Source organism: Amphimedon queenslandica, unplaced genomic scaffold (genome assembly GCF_000090795.2).
Source record: "Amphimedon queenslandica unplaced genomic scaffold, v1.1 AMPQUscaffold_13488, whole genome shotgun sequence".
NCBI lineage: Eukaryota > Metazoa > Porifera > Demospongiae > Haplosclerida > Niphatidae > Amphimedon > Amphimedon queenslandica.
This window is the reverse complement of record NW_003546276.1, coordinates 434,356-452,225: the sequence shown is the minus strand read 5'-3', so window position 1 is coordinate 452,225 and position 17,870 is coordinate 434,356. Positions and strand designations below refer to the sequence as shown.

At 36.9% G+C, this 17,870-nt stretch overlaps 1 protein-coding gene and 1 long non-coding RNA gene across 2 annotated transcripts in view; one reads left to right on the top strand and one right to left on the bottom strand.

Moving 5' to 3' along the window:
* The first annotated feature begins 207 nt into the window (after positions 1 to 207).
* The window catches only part of LOC100633715 (39S ribosomal protein L3, mitochondrial-like), a 20,462-nt gene continuing 2,799 nt past the window's right edge, over positions 208 to 17,870 (top strand). The window contains exons 1-3 of the mRNA XM_019993798.1: positions 208 to 402; positions 455 to 566; positions 1,589 to 1,666. Of these exons, the coding sequence (XP_019849357.1) occupies positions 480 to 566; positions 1,589 to 1,666 (165 nt within the window). The 5' untranslated portion in view covers positions 208 to 402; positions 455 to 479. The remainder of the gene's footprint in view (positions 403 to 454; positions 567 to 1,588; positions 1,667 to 17,870) is intronic.
* Positions 3,363 to 3,552, bottom strand: LOC109580526 (uncharacterized). Its single transcript, XR_002184266.1, has 3 exons — positions 3,527 to 3,552; positions 3,435 to 3,485; positions 3,363 to 3,385 (listed from the first exon to the last, which is right to left on the bottom strand). It is a non-coding gene; the product is annotated as an uncharacterized LOC109580526 (long non-coding RNA).

Here is a 17,870-nt window from a genome sequence, read left to right as displayed (position 1 = left end):
AGTAATGCACTTATATAAAGCCTAAAGTGGTTCCTATTTGTTGTGCTTTGCTAATATAACTGTGTTCCTCAGATTTATGTTTTTTGTAGTTTGTCCCCTTCTATATAAGTGTTGAGTGATCTGAAAAAATCAGCCTTAACTTTATTGACTTAAGGTCACTTTTCTCAGACCACACCATAAATTTCTTCATGCACATTTTATACAGAGAGTACAGTTTTAATATTATTTCTAATATGAATAGGTGTCTCATCTTGTACGTGGTCATTTTACAAAAGCAGGAGTTGCACCAAAAAAAGTGTTGCAAGAGTTTCGTGTGACCAAGGATGCATTGTTAACTGTTGGGACTAAACTCAGTGCTTCACATTTTATTGCTGGTCAGCATGTTGATGTATCTGGAATAACGTAGGTTTCATTAGTTTATATGCAACAGAAGAATTAATTTGGACTAATATAGAAAAGGGAAAGGATTTCAAGGAGTTATGAAAAGGCATGGTATGAAAGGTCAACCAAGTTCACATGGAGTATCCAAAACTCATAGAAAGATGGGAGCTACTGGGGGTGGTGGAGTAAGTTACCCTATTATTTTACTTGAATTGTAATGGTTGCCATGTTGGCCTCTCATAATTGTGTAGTTAAGATGTATATGTACAGTAGAAGACAAAATAAGGTTCACGTTTTAGCACTGTAGAATGATTGTCCAATGAAACTGTTAATACCATTTTCGTTTTTGTACCTTTTTGTAAAACTTAAATAAAATGATTGCTAAATTTAGGGCGTGGTTATGTGCAAGAGTAGGTGTGGTTTGTAAAAAATTATTTTTACTTTGTGTTGGTTTGTTCTTTGTTGTATTTCAGCCTGTTTGCTTATTTATTAGTTGCTGCTGTATAGTAGAAGCCCCGTCATCTTCTGGTAAGATTAACATTGTGTATTTTTGCTGTAGGTTGCAATTTTTACATGTGTAAGGAAAGTTTACAAAGTGTGTTTGTTGTTGTTTATACAAATAAATAGTTATGCTTTGACTATAAATCAGTTAATTCTGCCAATTTTGTGATTTTTTTGAGTACTCATATCCACTGATTTCACTCAGCTTCAGAGCTGTATCATTGGAGAGATTTGTTGCTAAACATATTGTAAAACAAAACAGGTTAATGTTTATGTTTGCCTATTGTTTTTGTATAGCTCAAATAGAAGAAACATGCCTTAAGTGAACACTCAATGACCCACTAATGTCTTGTCTTTAGCCTGTCAACCACACTGTACCCACGTGTAATTTACTGTATGCCATTCTTATTCCATATAAACGGTAATAAAACAAAAAACATTTAGTTTTTAATCATTTGAGTTGTACTCTAATGCAATGCATAGTAGTACTGTAATTGAAGTCATTTTGTATTTGTTTTGTTTCTGTAAAACGTGAACTTTTTTGTCTTCTACTGTATAAAAGTCGAATTTAACATGTTTAGGAGTGTGATTATTTTAGGCTAAATATTGTTTAGATAAGTTACTATACTGTAGTTTCATGAAACTAATTTATTATATTACCTTTCCTTTTGTCAATGTTAGTTTTTTTTACATATTAATTTTTTAGGATCCTGGTAGAATTTGGCCTGGCAAAAAAATGCCTGGAAGAATGGGAGGGACAAAAGTGACAACATTGAATTTGAAGGTATTGATAAGATCATTGCAATAATTCATTTGCAAAATTATAAAAAGTTCACTTATTCAAAAATTAACTAGGCAGTAAGGCACAAAAGCCACAATGTGTCATTTGTTTTGTTGTTATTGTTCTTTTTGTCTGTCTATAAACTTTTATAAATTTTTGAAACTAAGTGCCTGAAAAAGATGTAAAAATTGGTGAGAAATTAAAGGCTTTGCCAATACTTCTTGAAACAGGATATCCTAAGTCAACACAAAATTGTGATCTGAGAAAACAGATGTGAAAGTAAATTTGGCCACTTTTCAGCTTAAAAGATAATTCTGCTCATACAAAAAAGCTGTAATGGATTCTTGATCTTGAGAAATTAAGGGTGCAACAGTCCGTTATGAAGAGAATTGCGTAGTGCACAAGAGTGCTGGAAAACTACTAAGATAGCCATAAGCATAAATAGGAGAGTAAATGAAAGGGATTGGAAACAGGGTGTAACAACAAGTAATATTGATTTTTTTGCCCAGATATGTGACTACTGCTACTCTTTTTATTGTGTTTGACATCTCCTTCATTGATAGTTTTGCAGCAAGGATTTGAAACGAAGTTTCTGTTGCTCCAGAATTACTGATATACAGTTCATTGCACCTTAAATGCCTGTAATCAGGTTTTTGCTTCTAAAGCCATTTTGCAACCAGTTATGGGTACTCAATAATTTTATTTGGGAGTGATGGAGCGAGTGCTAACATTACTGAAGGTGGCTTTGAATTTTTTGTTTTTGTGTATAGCATATAGTCTCAAAGTCTCAGTTAAGTTGAATTATGCTTTTTCCTTTACGTCGTAATAGTTGAAGCATGGGTCAGAGTGCTCTATTGGATTTATCCGAACGAGCTTCTGGTTGAGTTGCTGAAAATAGAGCACGAGGCCTAAGGCCGAGTGCTCTATTTTTAGCAATGAGACTGGAAGCGAGTGCAGATAAATCCAATAAAACACGATGGAACCATGCTTTAACTCTTTACTGGCTAATACTGCCTTGTGGCAGTCATGCGTAGGCATTGCTATTGGCCAGTAATGCAAAGCAGCGTCTCGGTAATCACTTGCAATTGGCTTCTTGAACCACGAGAGCTTCTGTTGCAATGCCTAGAGTAAGGCCAGACGCACCAATTTTTAGACACTTGTTTTACAAAAACTATTAGTTGTATTTTCGTGAAACTGCAGTATATTTTAGTAATACTTATTCTTTGTTTGTGTGAAAGTTTTTGTAGCTCTAGCAAAAGCTGATGAAAAGTTATTAACTCTCAAACATGGTGTCTGAAAATTTCAATTTTCAGACAAATCTCTGCAATTCCGGACGTTGTTTCTCTAAAAATCAAGAAAGGAAATCTTTATAATGCCATTATGATTACTAAATAGGTAAGTCCTTAACCTAACTTCGCAGCACCTTGGTGTTCTTCACAGCTGTCCTTTCACGGTGGATATTATAAGAAAGAGGCATCACGTGATACACTTAAATTACTGACTTTTGTACGTGAGTGTAAATTTTATTATTAATCTTTACAATTTGGACAAAACCATTTCTTGTCTTTTGCTGGGGCTCTTTTTATTTTAGCACATTCATAATGCCACCAGCCATTAATACAACTCTTAGAATCACACAATATCATTTTTCATTCTCGCCAGATTTACAAATGCAATGTTCTTGATCTTCCTCATCAGAGGACTGTAACTGTGTAATAGTATCTAGATAAATAAACACCATGAAACAGTGAATTAAATATTAGCATTATACTTGTATTGAAATGAGTTCCTTTTTGACTGTGAGTACTCCTCTTGTGTGTAACTGTTACTGTATGTACATACTGTAAGATAATTATTATGTACTTAGACTAGGTAGAGACACTCTGTCACTATCATTTAGTTTCTCTGCTTCAGAATGAAGAGCACTTTGATGAACAGCTAATGTAAAATAACACATTAATGAATAATGATACAAGAACATGAGAATTGTATTTACTTTTAACTAATGAATCTGACTTGACCTCCTTTTGTGTACTACTAGTGCCTCCAGTAACTATAAATATCAAAAAATTAACATGTATGTAATGCAACAAACATTACTTGGATTAGGTACAGTTGTCTTATCCATTGTCACATTAGGTACCTCTTCTAAACCTGTGATTGTACATAAGTGAGTGAAAAATACTACACAAATTACTTGAATTAACTAGACTCGCTGAACCATCAGTTACATTAGGACTTTCTGGGTGATGAATTTCTATCCATTTACTGTACCTCGGGTCTGGTATATCATATCCATTCTCATATCTCTTATTAAAGAGCTGATGTTCCTCAGCTGTAAATTTGACTGTACATCCTCATTTTCTTCCATTCACATCCTCTAGTATTTACTACCTCCCCATCAGTACCTCCATTAACAACTACACATTCAATAAATTATACATGTACTTGTATTAAATACCTTGCTTCTTTCGTCCACGTCCTCTAGTACATACTACCTTCCCATCACTATCTCCTTAAAAAACTATACATTCAATAAATATATGTACATGTACATGTATTAAATACCTGGCTTCTTCCTTCCACGTCCTCTAGTACTTACTACCTCCCCATCACTATCTCCATTAACAACTACACATTCAATAAATTATACATGTACATGTACATGTATTAAATACCTGGCTTCTTCCTTCCACGTCCTCTAGTACTTACTACCTCCCCATCACTATCTCCATTAACAACTACACATTCAATAAATCACATATGTACATGTACATGTATTAAATACCTGGGTTTCTTCCATCCACATCCTCTAGTACATACTACCTCATTGTCACTCTCTTTTAGTATCTATAAATTATAATCACATAATACGATATAGTGTTTCAGTACTAGCTTTCATTAGATTACATCCTCGAGGAGCTTCTTCCATACTACTGCCACTGCTGCTGTCATTACTACAACTGTCACTTTCTTCATTAAAACTCTCTTCATTAACAACTATAGCATAAATATAAATTATTTCAACATGCACATGCAACAATCACCTGTACTTCTTTGACCACTTCCCTGTCCACGTCCACGCCCTCTAGTACATGCAGACTTTCCCAGTAACTTAGCTCTCCTTTTTTCCTCTCGAATTTCCTTCCTCTTTTTTTTCAATGGCCTTTTCCTTTTTCATTTTTTCTTTTCTTCCAACATTCGAACATTATCCAAAGTGGTCAAAACATGACCCATGCCTTTTAGTTTATTTTGCTTAGGGAGTTCAAGAATTTTGTACTTGCTAAGATGTTTCCCGAAATTTGGAAGGTTAGGAAAAGGACTGATACATTTATCAGTGTCATCAGTGTCATGATCATCAGAATCAGCTGCAGTGTCTTCTTGATCATCAGAAGTACAAGCTGTTTTTGTCTTCCGACTATATAACGGATGGTAGGAGGCTACTTAGTACTTTTTCATAACATTAGAAGGTTCAAAGTGTTTCACAATACTTGCCTTCCTATTAAATGGGCAGATTCCAGTAGCATGAAATGCACTCGTGACATTTTTAATTGTCATCGAATGGCTCCATGCTTTAGAAAAAGTTCTGCAAACTCATAACGTGTAATGCACTTCCCAGGATTTTTAACCAGATACTCATGGCACACATTTTTCCAAGCTGCCTTTAAAGGAGGAAAAACTCCTTTGTCCAGGGGTTGTGTTATGTGGTAGTATTGGGGGGGCAAAGTGAATATTATAACTTCTTGTTCCAAAGCTTCCCTTATTACATCAGGGCAGTAATGACTTGAGTGTTCATCAAGAACAAGCAAGAGTGGTCTAGTAGCAGATGTGTACAACAGAAAATGATTAAAAAACCATTCTGAAAAGAGGCATTTATCAATCCACCCTTTACTAAATAAGTCATATATTGTACCAGCTACTTCACCTAGGGTAAGATGTGGATTTAGGGTTTTTTGATCGAAAATAACAAAAAGGGGCAATACGTATCCGGAAGCATTTGTGCATGCTAGCACCGTTATCTGTGTTTTTGTCTCGCCTTTCAAGCCAAAAGAACAGACAACTTTGGGTGATTATGGAGATAAAGAAAAACCAGACTCATCGCAATTAAAAGTTGATCCAGCATTATCAAAATGCCATTGTCTTTCGAAGTACTCTCTAATTTATCAAAATAAGCTGCCAAAACTTCTGGATCTGTTGCATGAGCTTGTGAAAGAGCAACAGGCATGGCCGACCTTAGCACTATCGATGGGTTCCTCCTACGAAAACTGTCCCACCACCCGCTGGGAACTTCTGCTTCAATCCCTTTAGTGTTTACTATGTCTTGGACAATGCCTAAAACATGCTTTCGTGTGTATGGGTATCCTATTTTAGCATGTACATCTAAAGAACTCACGAGTTCTTCCTCTTCCTCAGTAGTTAAATATGGAATAGGCCCAGCATTCATATCAGAGTACTTTCTAGTAAAATGGTCATATATTGTAGAGCGTGGTACACCATACATTTCAGCAGCTCTTCTATGGGACTCTCCACCTTCAACGGCTGTAATAGCTCTATCCAAATTGATGCTTTTGTAATTATGATACTTTCCTCTCCCACCGTAGGAAGTACTAACAGTACCTTGTCCGCTGGAAGCCTTCAAGACATGGCTCTTCAAAGGATGATGCATCTATAGTTTCTTTTTACACTGATTAATGATTAAATGTGGCAATGTGCAAGACACTAATTTTAAAAAATCCTTAAAATAGGTCCGTAATTTAAGTGTATCACGTGATGCCTTTTTCTTATAATATCCCCTGTGAAAAGACAGCTATGAAGAAGGCCAAGGTGCTGCGAAGTTAGGTTAAGGACATACCTATTTGTAATCATAATGGCATTTTAAAGATTTCCAATGGCATTATAAAGATTTCCTTTCTTGATTTTTAGAGTAACAATGTCTGGAATTGCAGAGATTTGTCTGACAATTGAAGTTTTTAGACACCCTGTTTGAGAGCTAATAACTTTTCATCAGCTTTTGCTAGGGCTACAAAAATTTTCACGCAAACAAAGAATAAGTATTACTAAAATATACTGCAGTTTCATGAAAATACAACAAATAGTTTTTGTGAAACAAGTGTCTGAAAATTGGTGCGTCTGGAGATTGATACCTTACTCCAGTGATTCACAACTCTTACTGGAATCCTTTAATTCCTGTAAAGCAATGGTTATAGCTGTTTAGTCTTAGAGTTAATTTTTAACCCCATTTGTGAAAGAGTTAATTGTTTTGTAGTTAGTTTTCAGAAGAACCTGACCTTATTAGGACATTTTGAGAGCCAGTATTTGCGGGAAAGTATGCCAAACAAGGTAGTGGACTAGTGGCCATTGAAAGGGCAGCAATTTTGTTTACTCCTGTGAGTGCCACATGTGAAACCACAATGGCACGTGGTCACCACAATAATATTCATAGAACATTGACCACGAGTGCACCCCACTATAGTCTTGTAAGAATTTTGGGTTTATAAAGCAAGCCCCTTTTTCTACCTGTGTCCTTCCTCACTTGAGGGTGAAGGGGTAGCATAGGTTTTTCTAGAACTTCCTTTAAAAGTCACCATTGACTTTCACAGGGTCAAAGTTCAACTCACAGTACTCCTAGTACTGGAGTGCTCTAAGTCCAATAGAGCTATGGAAGATAAATCTCCCATAGCTCTATACATGACTTAGTATGGACATTAGCAGTGCTCTAAATCCCATAGAGTACTGAGAGTATCTTCACAATGCTCTGTGGGATATAGAGCACTGAGTTTCCGTTGATCTCAAAGTCAAATTAACTACAAAAAGATTTATGAAGTTTATTTGCATCTTATATGTTATATCTTGTTATATACCGTATAGCTGGAAATATTTGCTGGAATTTAATTTTGCTGTTTGCTGTTCATCATAAAAAAACACAATTTAATTCCGCAAAGCATCATAAGTAATGGGTGTATCAACAGTACACGCCTACACCAGCAAAATTAAATTCCACAAACATTAAAATTAGCTATATGGGTACAAAATCGCAAAGTATAATTCCTGCAAACTTTTCCAGCTATACGGTAGTATGATGAAGCCACACATCAAGGAATTAGCAGTAGTGCATAAAGCCCTGATATAATGTACCATGGTTTTATATAATGTATTGTGGTTTAGCTTATATAAACATTGTGAGATGTGATTTTGTGACAAAATGATTTTTTAATATGAATAACTCAATAATAAATGAAGAGAAAAGATTAAATGTAAGTGATTGAATGGAAGCAGTCAGCTACACTGTCTGAAAGTTTACTTGGACTCATTCTTGTCTGGGTCACCTTTTTGTATTCCATGAAAAGGATCAATCGGAGGTCCAAAATTCTATGGTTCCTAGTACTATGGAGTATGCTGCAGTGGAGCCTGAAACATATTAACAGTGCAATTATAATAGTTTGCCCCTAGTGCTGTTGGAGCAGGATTGGTGGGTTGAATAGGAGGATTCATTGGAACACCACATATAGGCTTGATGTCATTTTGTAAATCAGTTTTTGTATTGAACATACTCGTAAACTGTGAATACTCTTGGAACCGCCTATACCTGCTTCAACACACTTGTTAGATACCATTTTGTGTAGCATATTTCATCCAATGGAGATGGCGCAAGACCAATGTTTGTCATGAGGTGATGAATCTAATGGACGACAATAGAAGAGATCTTTTTCACAGCTTCAAGTGGTAGTTTACTAATATATTTATCCAGCAAGAATACATGGCATCTCGCACCTGCATCTGGATTGGCAATTACTGGGACAAATTTATGTCCTAATTGTAATTCATGCAAGCCTCCTTTCCTATTCTTTGATGAGTTATCTCGATACATGTATTATCTGGATGTCTAAGTCGTTCAAGGTGCGTCAGCTTCAAATCTTGGTGTCCTGGCCTCCATGTAAGCAAAAACATTTACCATTGTAGAAAAACACTGCATGTAAAATACCTAAAGGTGTTGTTACATTTAATACTTTTGAGGCTGATAAAAGATCTTCATCTTCCTTTGTACTACATTCCATGTGCTTTGATGTAGCACCAACAACTTCATCTCTAAACTTCTTATAATAGTTGTCAATTGTAGTATTAAATGTCTGAAATTCAGGTTTGTTCCTATCCAAAAAATTGGGATTAAGAAGCATTTAAAACCCTCATATGATGGAGGATGCCCGATGAAAGAGAATGAATAGTAGTGGGTGGGTATTTTTCCCAGACTGTGACCTGGTCTCTGTTACGTACTCACATAGCCATTTGCTTAACACTGTCGCCGAACAAGTTGGAAGTAGAACTTCATCTGGACACTTGTTCTCTGGATTCTTCTCATTATACGCATGAAACCAGTTTGTTAAGTTAGTAATTGCTCACTTTGTACAAGCCTCTGTGTTCAGGGGCATATCTAAGCTGTGACAGTTGGTTGGATAGAAAGAAAAAAATGTGGCACGCAAAGCGTGCCATGATTTTGACCACACCCCTTTTTACTGCACTAAAATTTTGTCTTTTGCCCTTTAGCAATAATTATCTATGCATGCTTAGCTTTTCGCGCAGTTACGGTAATTTCAGGCACTCTGGTGCTTCCTATTGCCCTTTAAAGGACTGGAAATTGCTGAAATTGAGGCTGAAATAATTGTCAAGTGTGTTGAATAACTTTCTTAAGACAATTAGCAGCATTATGAGACACTAGAGCTTAAAGAAGCAGAAGAAAGAAATGTTGATGCTTCAGGCTAATGGTGGTGCTCAAGCACCCTCAGCACCACTCTAAATGCTTATATTTTCTTTTGTAGTAGACTGGCCTTGGGAAGACATTAAAAAAGACTCAGCACAGTTTCTTAGCCATTTTTCACTCGATTAATTTAATATTAAAGTGAATAGATAGTCTAATAACAGATTGGTTAATAGTAGTTATTGTTTAAAAAATATAATGGCAGCCCAAATGCCCAAATGGAAATATGGAAGTCTCTACATGTTATCATCACATTTACACTGACTAAAACTATTAGCTATGCTAGTCTTGTCTCATTGCTTTCATCATAATAAAGTGAGTAATACTTTTAAAAGGACTAATATATCAAAGAATTTTTTTTACTTCTGCTGAGTTGGTCGGGCAAATGCCCACCCAGGCTCACCCTTAGATACGCCCTTGTCTGTGTTTATTGGCATCTTGGTAGTAAACAAGTCTTCTAACTCTTGTTCTGTTGCTACTTTAAATTGTTTTGACAAAGATAAGGACAGTCGCCGTTTTTTCTCTAGAGGAACATTCTCTTTTCCAGGCTCCTTTTACATTCCTGCTTTAGCCATTGTGTGCAACGTGGTGGAATATGCAGGTGATCGACTGGGCATGTGCCCTTGTTTGGCCCCACCCTAACATATATCATAGCTGTTAAACTCTCCAATGGCTCCAATTGCAGCCGCCTGCTGAATCCATCAGGATTACCAAGTTTGGTACCAGTACGATGCCGAATCTGATAGGTATATCCACTGATAGTTAAAGCCCATCGTTGTATACGAGCAGATGCTGTAGCAGGAATGGACCTATTCTCATTAAACAGATACATTAGAGGTTTATGGTCAGTATGAATAATATGATTACGATATTGATAACAACGCTTTATTCCATACACTATAGCTAAGGCTTCTTTATCAATCTGTGCGTACATTTGTTCTGTTGTTGTTATAGCTCTGGACGCATATCCAATTGGTCTGTCACTACCATCCTTTGTCTGATGAGCTAGTACTGCTCCAACTCTTACTGGAGAGGCATTGCAAGGCAATACTAAAGGCTTCTCTATATCGTAAGGAGTGAGTAGTTTAGGAGATTTTAACATGATTTAGCTTCTTCAAATGCTTGCTGTTGTTGTCAACCCCAGGTCCATGGGACTTTAACCTGTATTGTATAATAGTGAGTGGGCGTATCAAATGCACCGCCAGTAGTTACAAATGTGGTGTAACACAGGTTACATTTGTAGCACTCCCTGTTGTTTTATTTGTATCCCTGTGGGTTGACAGCAAAAATCTGTTAAAATAAAAGATAAGAAAGTACAGGTATTATAAGCTGAAAGTCAACTGTCAATAAAGCTTGCAATGAAGTGTGGCCTAGGCTCAGTGGCCTGCGGGAACCGACAGTGGGTACAAATTTGGAACAATTGTGAGTCTCCAGAGTGCAGAAAACTTTAGATTGATTCATAGACCAATAATCCATGCAGGTAGAGTTTCACTGCTCTCCTTCCGTGTTGAAATCAATAGTTTACTAAGCCTCAATACTAAATTAAGATGGCCAGTGAACGGTGAAATTGATACCTGGCTGGTCAGCAAGCACAGGATCTCTGTTCTTGACCTCTTCCAGACATTATAACCTGAAAATAGTAAGAATATGTCAACCTAAAGCCTGAATCAGTTGATAAAAGTATTTTTTTCTGAGCCTCCTGTCCTCCATTGCTACAATTTTACCATGAAGTGTGGTGCTACTGAGCATGTGCATTGACGCTCACCTTTGATGCGCCCACTCATTACTACACAAGTATGTTGATAACATATGTTGATAACTGCGGGATTTATTGCATTTGTATGACATCGCCCTTGGGCCTGCGGTCCTGGGGCTTGGTCATACAAATGCAATGTATCCCTAGCAGGGGTGTTATAACGTTTACATAGCTTACAGAGGGGTGATAATACTGTAGACAAATTAGGCATAAATTAATGATAATAATTCACGAGACTCAAAAATGCTTTTCATTGAGAAACATTATTAGGTTTAGGTGCATGTGTGATAGCCCTCACTGTATCCTCAGTGGGCTGTAATCCTTTAGAGATCTTGTGTTCTAAATATTTTACACTCTGTGATAGAAAGGCACACTCTGACTTCTTTAATCTCATTCCACCTTTCTTGAGTCTCTGAAAATTTCATCTAGCACTTTGAGATGCTCTTCCTCAGACCTTCCTATGATATCATCGATGTACACTGCGACTTGGTCTAACCCTTGGAGAATACTCTCCATTGTTCTTTGGAACATGGCGGGTGCAGATGATACACCAAAAGGCAATTGAGTGTTTTCATATAACCCTCTTTGAGTATTAATAACAAGGTATTCTTTAGCAGCATCATCTAATTGTAGCTGTAGGTAAGCGTGAGAAAGTTCTAGTTTCATGTAAAGAGTACCTCCAGCCATCTTTGCAAATATATCTTCAATTCTTGCAAATATATCTTCAATTCTTAAAATCGGGTGTGTGTCTACTATAACAGCTTGGTTAGCAGTCACCTTATACTCTCCACACACTATTACTGCACCGTTATCCTTTAGCACTGGTACAATCGATGCTGCCCATTTTGAAAATTGGTGCTTTCTAACGATACCTTCTCTTTCCAGTCTCTCCAGCTCCACTTCAACCTTTTCTCTTATTGAGAAAGGAACTGGTCGTGGTTTACAGAACCTAAGATGTATCTGTCGGTTTGTGTGAAGCTTTGCTGTCTCCCCTTGGATGGTACCCAGGCCCTTTTTAAACAAACTACTGTGGTTATCTGAAATAGCTGAGAGGCAGTCTGCTAAGTCAGCTCTCACCATACTGTGTATTGCTTGCCAATCAAGCTTTAACAGCATCGACCAATTCCTCCTCCGTAAACTAGGTCCCTCACCTTTCACAATGACAAGTGACAATAGTTTGTTTTCTGAGCCATGAGTAAATTCAACTTTGATGGCCCCTAGTACTGGTACTTCTTCTCCTGTATACGTCTTTAGCTTTGTCTTTGTCGGTTGCTGATGAGGTGCTTTATGATTCTTCTATGTTTTCCTGTTTACAGCTTCACTAATGAGCTGCAGTGCTGCTCCTGTATCGACTTCCATCTTAGTTTCTCCTTTTCAACTGTCAGTTCTACTACTATTGGATTTTTATGATCTTTCTTTACCATGAACATGTTGTGAACATCATCTGGTTTCTCGTCGTCTTCTTCAATATTGTTCGTTTGCTTAGCAAAATTTCTTTTTTTTGGTTTCAGTTGACCTCTCTTTCTGTAACACTCAGAGTTAGTCTTACATGCTCGTGCAATATGGCCTTTCTTGTGGCATGCATGACCCTCAGCTTCTTTGAAATAACACAAGTCTGGAGAATGCTTTCCACCACACCTGTAGCAGTTCCTTTGAGGCCCTTCTCTTTCTCTGTGTCCCTGTTTTGTGCTGGGTCTGTATCTATTATGCACGTTGTGTACTGGTTGTGGTTCTAGGTCACTTGTAAGGTCCTTTGCATCTGTATCAACTTCTCCATTGCTAGTTCTAGCTTCAGTGCATCCTCAAACATTGTCTTCTTCTTGGCTAGTAAGCGACCTTGCATTTGTTTATTATTAATGCCACAGATAAGACGGCCTCGTAACATATTGTTTAGAGAATCATTGTACTCACAATGATAGAGCCATGTGTCTCAGCTCCTCTACAAACTTAGCCACTGACTCTTCTTTCCTTCTTACACGGGAGTTGAATGTATACTGCTGGACAGTTACATCAGGCATTGAACAGAAGTGTCGTTGAGCCAGCACTAGTATGTCATCGTAAGCAATTAAACCTGGTGGTGTTGGAGATGCAATATTCCTTATTGTGTGGTTAGTTTTGACACCACACACAGATCGAGAAGAAAGTCGCCTGCTTCTTTGCTTTGTCAGTTATGCCATTGGCTGTCATGTAGAACTCCACTCTCTCAATGTAACTCTCCCAGTCTTCCATCAAGCTGTCAAACTCTCCAATGGCTCCAATTGCAGCCATTCTCATTGCCAATTGTTATATCTTGTTATGTCTGGGATTGGGAGTCTTTGAGGCAGCTATACGGCAGGGTTCTTTGGCAGTTGAAGAGTTATGTTATAATCACAATTGCATGAATAAAAGTTGACAGTGTGGTGTATATATAATAGTGATAACAATAACTACTAATAACTTAACAGTTAATAATAACTATACACTTAATAATAACTAGTTTGTACAAATCATAATACAGTACATCAATAACAATGCTAACAGCAACAATAATGACAATAATAACAATAATCATAATGATCCATGTGTGATATCAGTTATTAATACATTACATTCTATAACTAATCAAAAAGTTATGTTGGTTAATTACATTTTTGAATTACTGAAATCCTACTTGGAGGCTTCAGACATCCCCATGAAGGAGACATTTGCCCTTTGTTTGCCTGGATTGTACACAAAGAAGCTGCTCTTGAAAAGGTTAATGACAGATTTGGTGCAGACATATCACATGGTGGCACAGACAAAAGACACTCGTATGGCATCAGTAGATAAATGGAAAGCGAAAGAATGTGTTTTGCAGTGGAGAGATTTTTGGTGGTACATTATTTCGTGATCCATTTTCCATGCTTTGTCCTTTGCCAGCTTCTTCAAGAAATGTATTGTTGGCACATAAAATTGAGGACAAAGAACTGTTTTATTAAGAAAATCTACTGTATTTCAAGAACTATCTATTGTCAAAAAGGTAGCAATGTCACAAAATGAGGTACAGGAGTCAGACATTATGCTAGAGCATTCACCTACCTCAAGTAGTAGTAAAATGAATTGATACATAGAAGCCTTATTGTCTTTTTCGTAATTGCATTAAGGTACCTGACTCAGATCTGCTCACATGTACTATAGCCATACTGGTCAATTGGTCATTACAGTTTGATAACATTGTGAATCGTCTGGTTTTTGTTTTGAAGTTCTTAGTGTTATCTGTAAGCAATATTACTCTGTAGTTTTAGAAGAATTAGGTGACTTGGTAGACTATGCATAGAAGTACTTAACTGTAATGCAAAAAATGATAAGGTAATTGAATAAAAACTTTTTGATGCAGTAGATCTACAGTTAGAAAATGTTTCAGGGGTTATTCAGCTCCTCTTGTTTCAACTTATATCCAGTAATTCCCAATGGCCAAATCTTTTTATGGTCAAGTTTGCCAAAGTAAATTGTCATTTATGTTTCATCTCATTTGAATCAGTATAGAAGGTGCTTCTCTTTGTAAGTGGCAAGAGAGTCATGCATTGTGGGTAAATGACAAAATATGAGATCTTAGTCTCTCTATAGCAGTTAACTTTTGCAACTTCATCTGTTTATTCTAAGACTGGAAGGAATGAATTGAACTTTTGCTATGTATTTGCATACTAACTTTTGATTTACAATATTTACATACTTATAGACCAGTTGATGCTATGTATATTTATATAATTTTGAGTATCTTCATTGTGTTACCTTAGATAAAGTGATATTGTAAGATAATTCTTGTAAGATCTTAAGTAAGATCCGGCCTGTAAACCTTATCAGTGAATTTTTAAGATAATTCATGTAAGATCTTAAGTAAGATAAAGCCTGTAAAGATGATTCTTGTAAGATCTTAAGTAAGGCTATGCCTGTATATGATAGCTAAGATCGATCTGACTAAATCCAAATAAAATCTTATAAGGTTGTTCTTAATTCTAATGTCACCTTACCTCACCTTATCTCACCTGATCAGATTATTCAAGATTTTAGTAAGATTTTTTTTCTTGGTGTCATCTTCTACTTCTGTATGGAGCTCTTTACTGATTACAGCAGTCCAAACTGTCTTCTACACGTGATGTATAGTGATTACGCTTTCCTTTTGAAACACCTGAGCCACCATTTTTTGTGGGTATGTCTATTGAATCATGATGGTAAGGATTTTTTTTGGTTATAAATGTTCACCTTGTATAAAGGCCTACTTCATTTAAACGTCTAGGGCCTAGGTGTTTTGACAAGGAATTACAGTACAATAAAACTGCCTATTTAACCTAAGTATCGCTTAACAAGTTAACATGATCAGTAAATTTGATTATTTCATGTATCATGACATAATCATTATTATTCATAATAATCGTGATAATCATGATAATTTTGCTTATGATAACTGTCAGTAATTTTTATGATATTGCCCATCTCTATGCACAAGATTGCTTTGCTAATAAGTTTTGACCTGAATGGCTTTTATTAGCATGCTAAATGTAATCATAAATACTGTAGATGGAACTACACGTAATTTAGCAAGTTAGGAACAAATATTCTCATAGTTTAATAAAGTTTGACTAGGGCTGAAATGAATAAGAAGATATTCAAATATTTGTATGTTTACAGCAATATGCGAATACCCTTTGTTAGTTGAGCTATTTCCATCATAAAATTATTAATGGATATTGCAATAATTATCTTTTATTAATAGCCATGCCTACCATGTGTTACCTGGTCTTCTCTGTTTACTTACTGGCAGCTATCAGCTACTATGGCAACTACTGGCTGCTGTGACAATTGCAAGTTGTTCTTTATCTTTCAGAAGCCCAGTTTTGGATCATTTTCAAAAGATTGATCCTAAAAAGGTCAAGTGTAAGAACTGCAAGACTGTTGTACCATACCACTGTCTATGAAGAGCCATATGCTTTCCCTACATCCTCACCTGTGTCAAGGAGACAGAAATGAAAGGCCCACAGTAATAGTATAGATCGATTTGTTGCTCCAAAGAAATGCTGTAAAAATAGATCGAAGAAAATTACTAAATTAATTGTAAAAATGTTGGCAAGGGACCTTTGACCAATTAGTCTAGTTGATGGTGTTGGCTTTAACAACCTGATAAGCTATGTTGAGCCAAGGTGTAGTGTAGTATTCCGTCACGCACACATCACTATAGTGTGCCGTCGTGTCTATGAAGTAAAAAGGATAGCCTAATCTCCGAGTGTGACCATGTAGGTTTAACGACAGATATCTGGAGAAGCGTAGCCATTCATGGTTACTTAACCATGACTGTTGACTTTATGAATGGGTCTTGGTAGCTGTCTAGTAAAATACTTGTAACAGAAGAAATGCCAGAATGTCACACTGGGAACATATTGCTGATAGGCTGACCAAAGTTGCTGCTGATTGATCTCTTTCCTCAGAGAAGATAACTGCCTGTGCATGAGCGTAGGCAGACATTGAAAGAACGTCATGCAAGGAGAAAAGATTGGGCACGTAAAGCTCACCAAAAACTTGGCTAAGCCCCTTTTGCTGCCCAAATTATAGAGATTTTGCATTATCTGACATGCATACACAATTATTATTATGTTATTGTAATCAGGTAATCAGGAGAGATCTTTTTGTGATATGGTGGCTTTTAATAAAGCCGGTTAACAAGAAATAGCAAAAATGGAGGAGGAAACTCGACTCTGAGGTTGAGGAGGATGAACACTGTGGGAGTACTCTAGAGTTCTTGTGAGAATCAGCAAACTTTATGACTACCTTGTCTAAGCAGACCCTGAGCTTGGAAGACAAATCACTTTCTATATGTCAAAGAGATAGGTGATTAAGTCCCACTTGAGACTTGATAATTTTTATAATTAATAATAATATGACATCATAATTCATAACTTGAATAAAATTGCTGCTGCTATAGTCTCGCCCCGCCCCTTCGCTACCTGCGGAGGAAGGGTCTGGAGACACTCACAGTAAAAATGTGTGCAAAGGAAACCACGTGGTTGGCTCCATATCATGTGACAGAGGAGACCAGATCAGTCAAAACAGCTGAAAGAGATGCTTTGCAGCTAAAAGAAGACAAGGATAAAGCCTCTTGGACATCTCTTGCAGATTTGAGAGCAGCAGCTCTTTACAGAGCGCTGTAATATTTACTTTTTATTGATGACGTTTTATTGTAAACACGTGACATTATTATTACGTCATAAGTGCGATGGCGTCGTTGTAATAAGCAGCATAATAATGTTTCTCTTAAACTTTGAGAAAGAAGTCCAGGGAGTGTTACAAGCTCCTGCCAGCCTTTATTTGGTCCTCATTCTTCTTCTTTTGTCTTAAACAGAGCTCTTCAGTCACATGACTACTTGTCCTACACGTGGCTCGAGCAATCTGATTGGGATGTGGATTTCTCTGCATGAAGCACACATTTTTACCGTGAGTGTCTCCAGACCCTTTCTCCGCAGGTAGCAAAGGGGCGTGACGAGACTACTGCTGCTACTATAGCTCTTGCTCTCTTAGCTTCTTCCTCACTCCTCAGGCTCAGTGACAGTCGCAGACTGACAGTATAGTTCCATTGACCAACTAGTTACACCTGTAGTAATGATAGTCTGGCAGTCTCACACACAGTGACACTCAGTCTTGCCCAGCCATCTTGTCCAAGCTTCTGCCTTGCCCACAGGTCAGTCTGG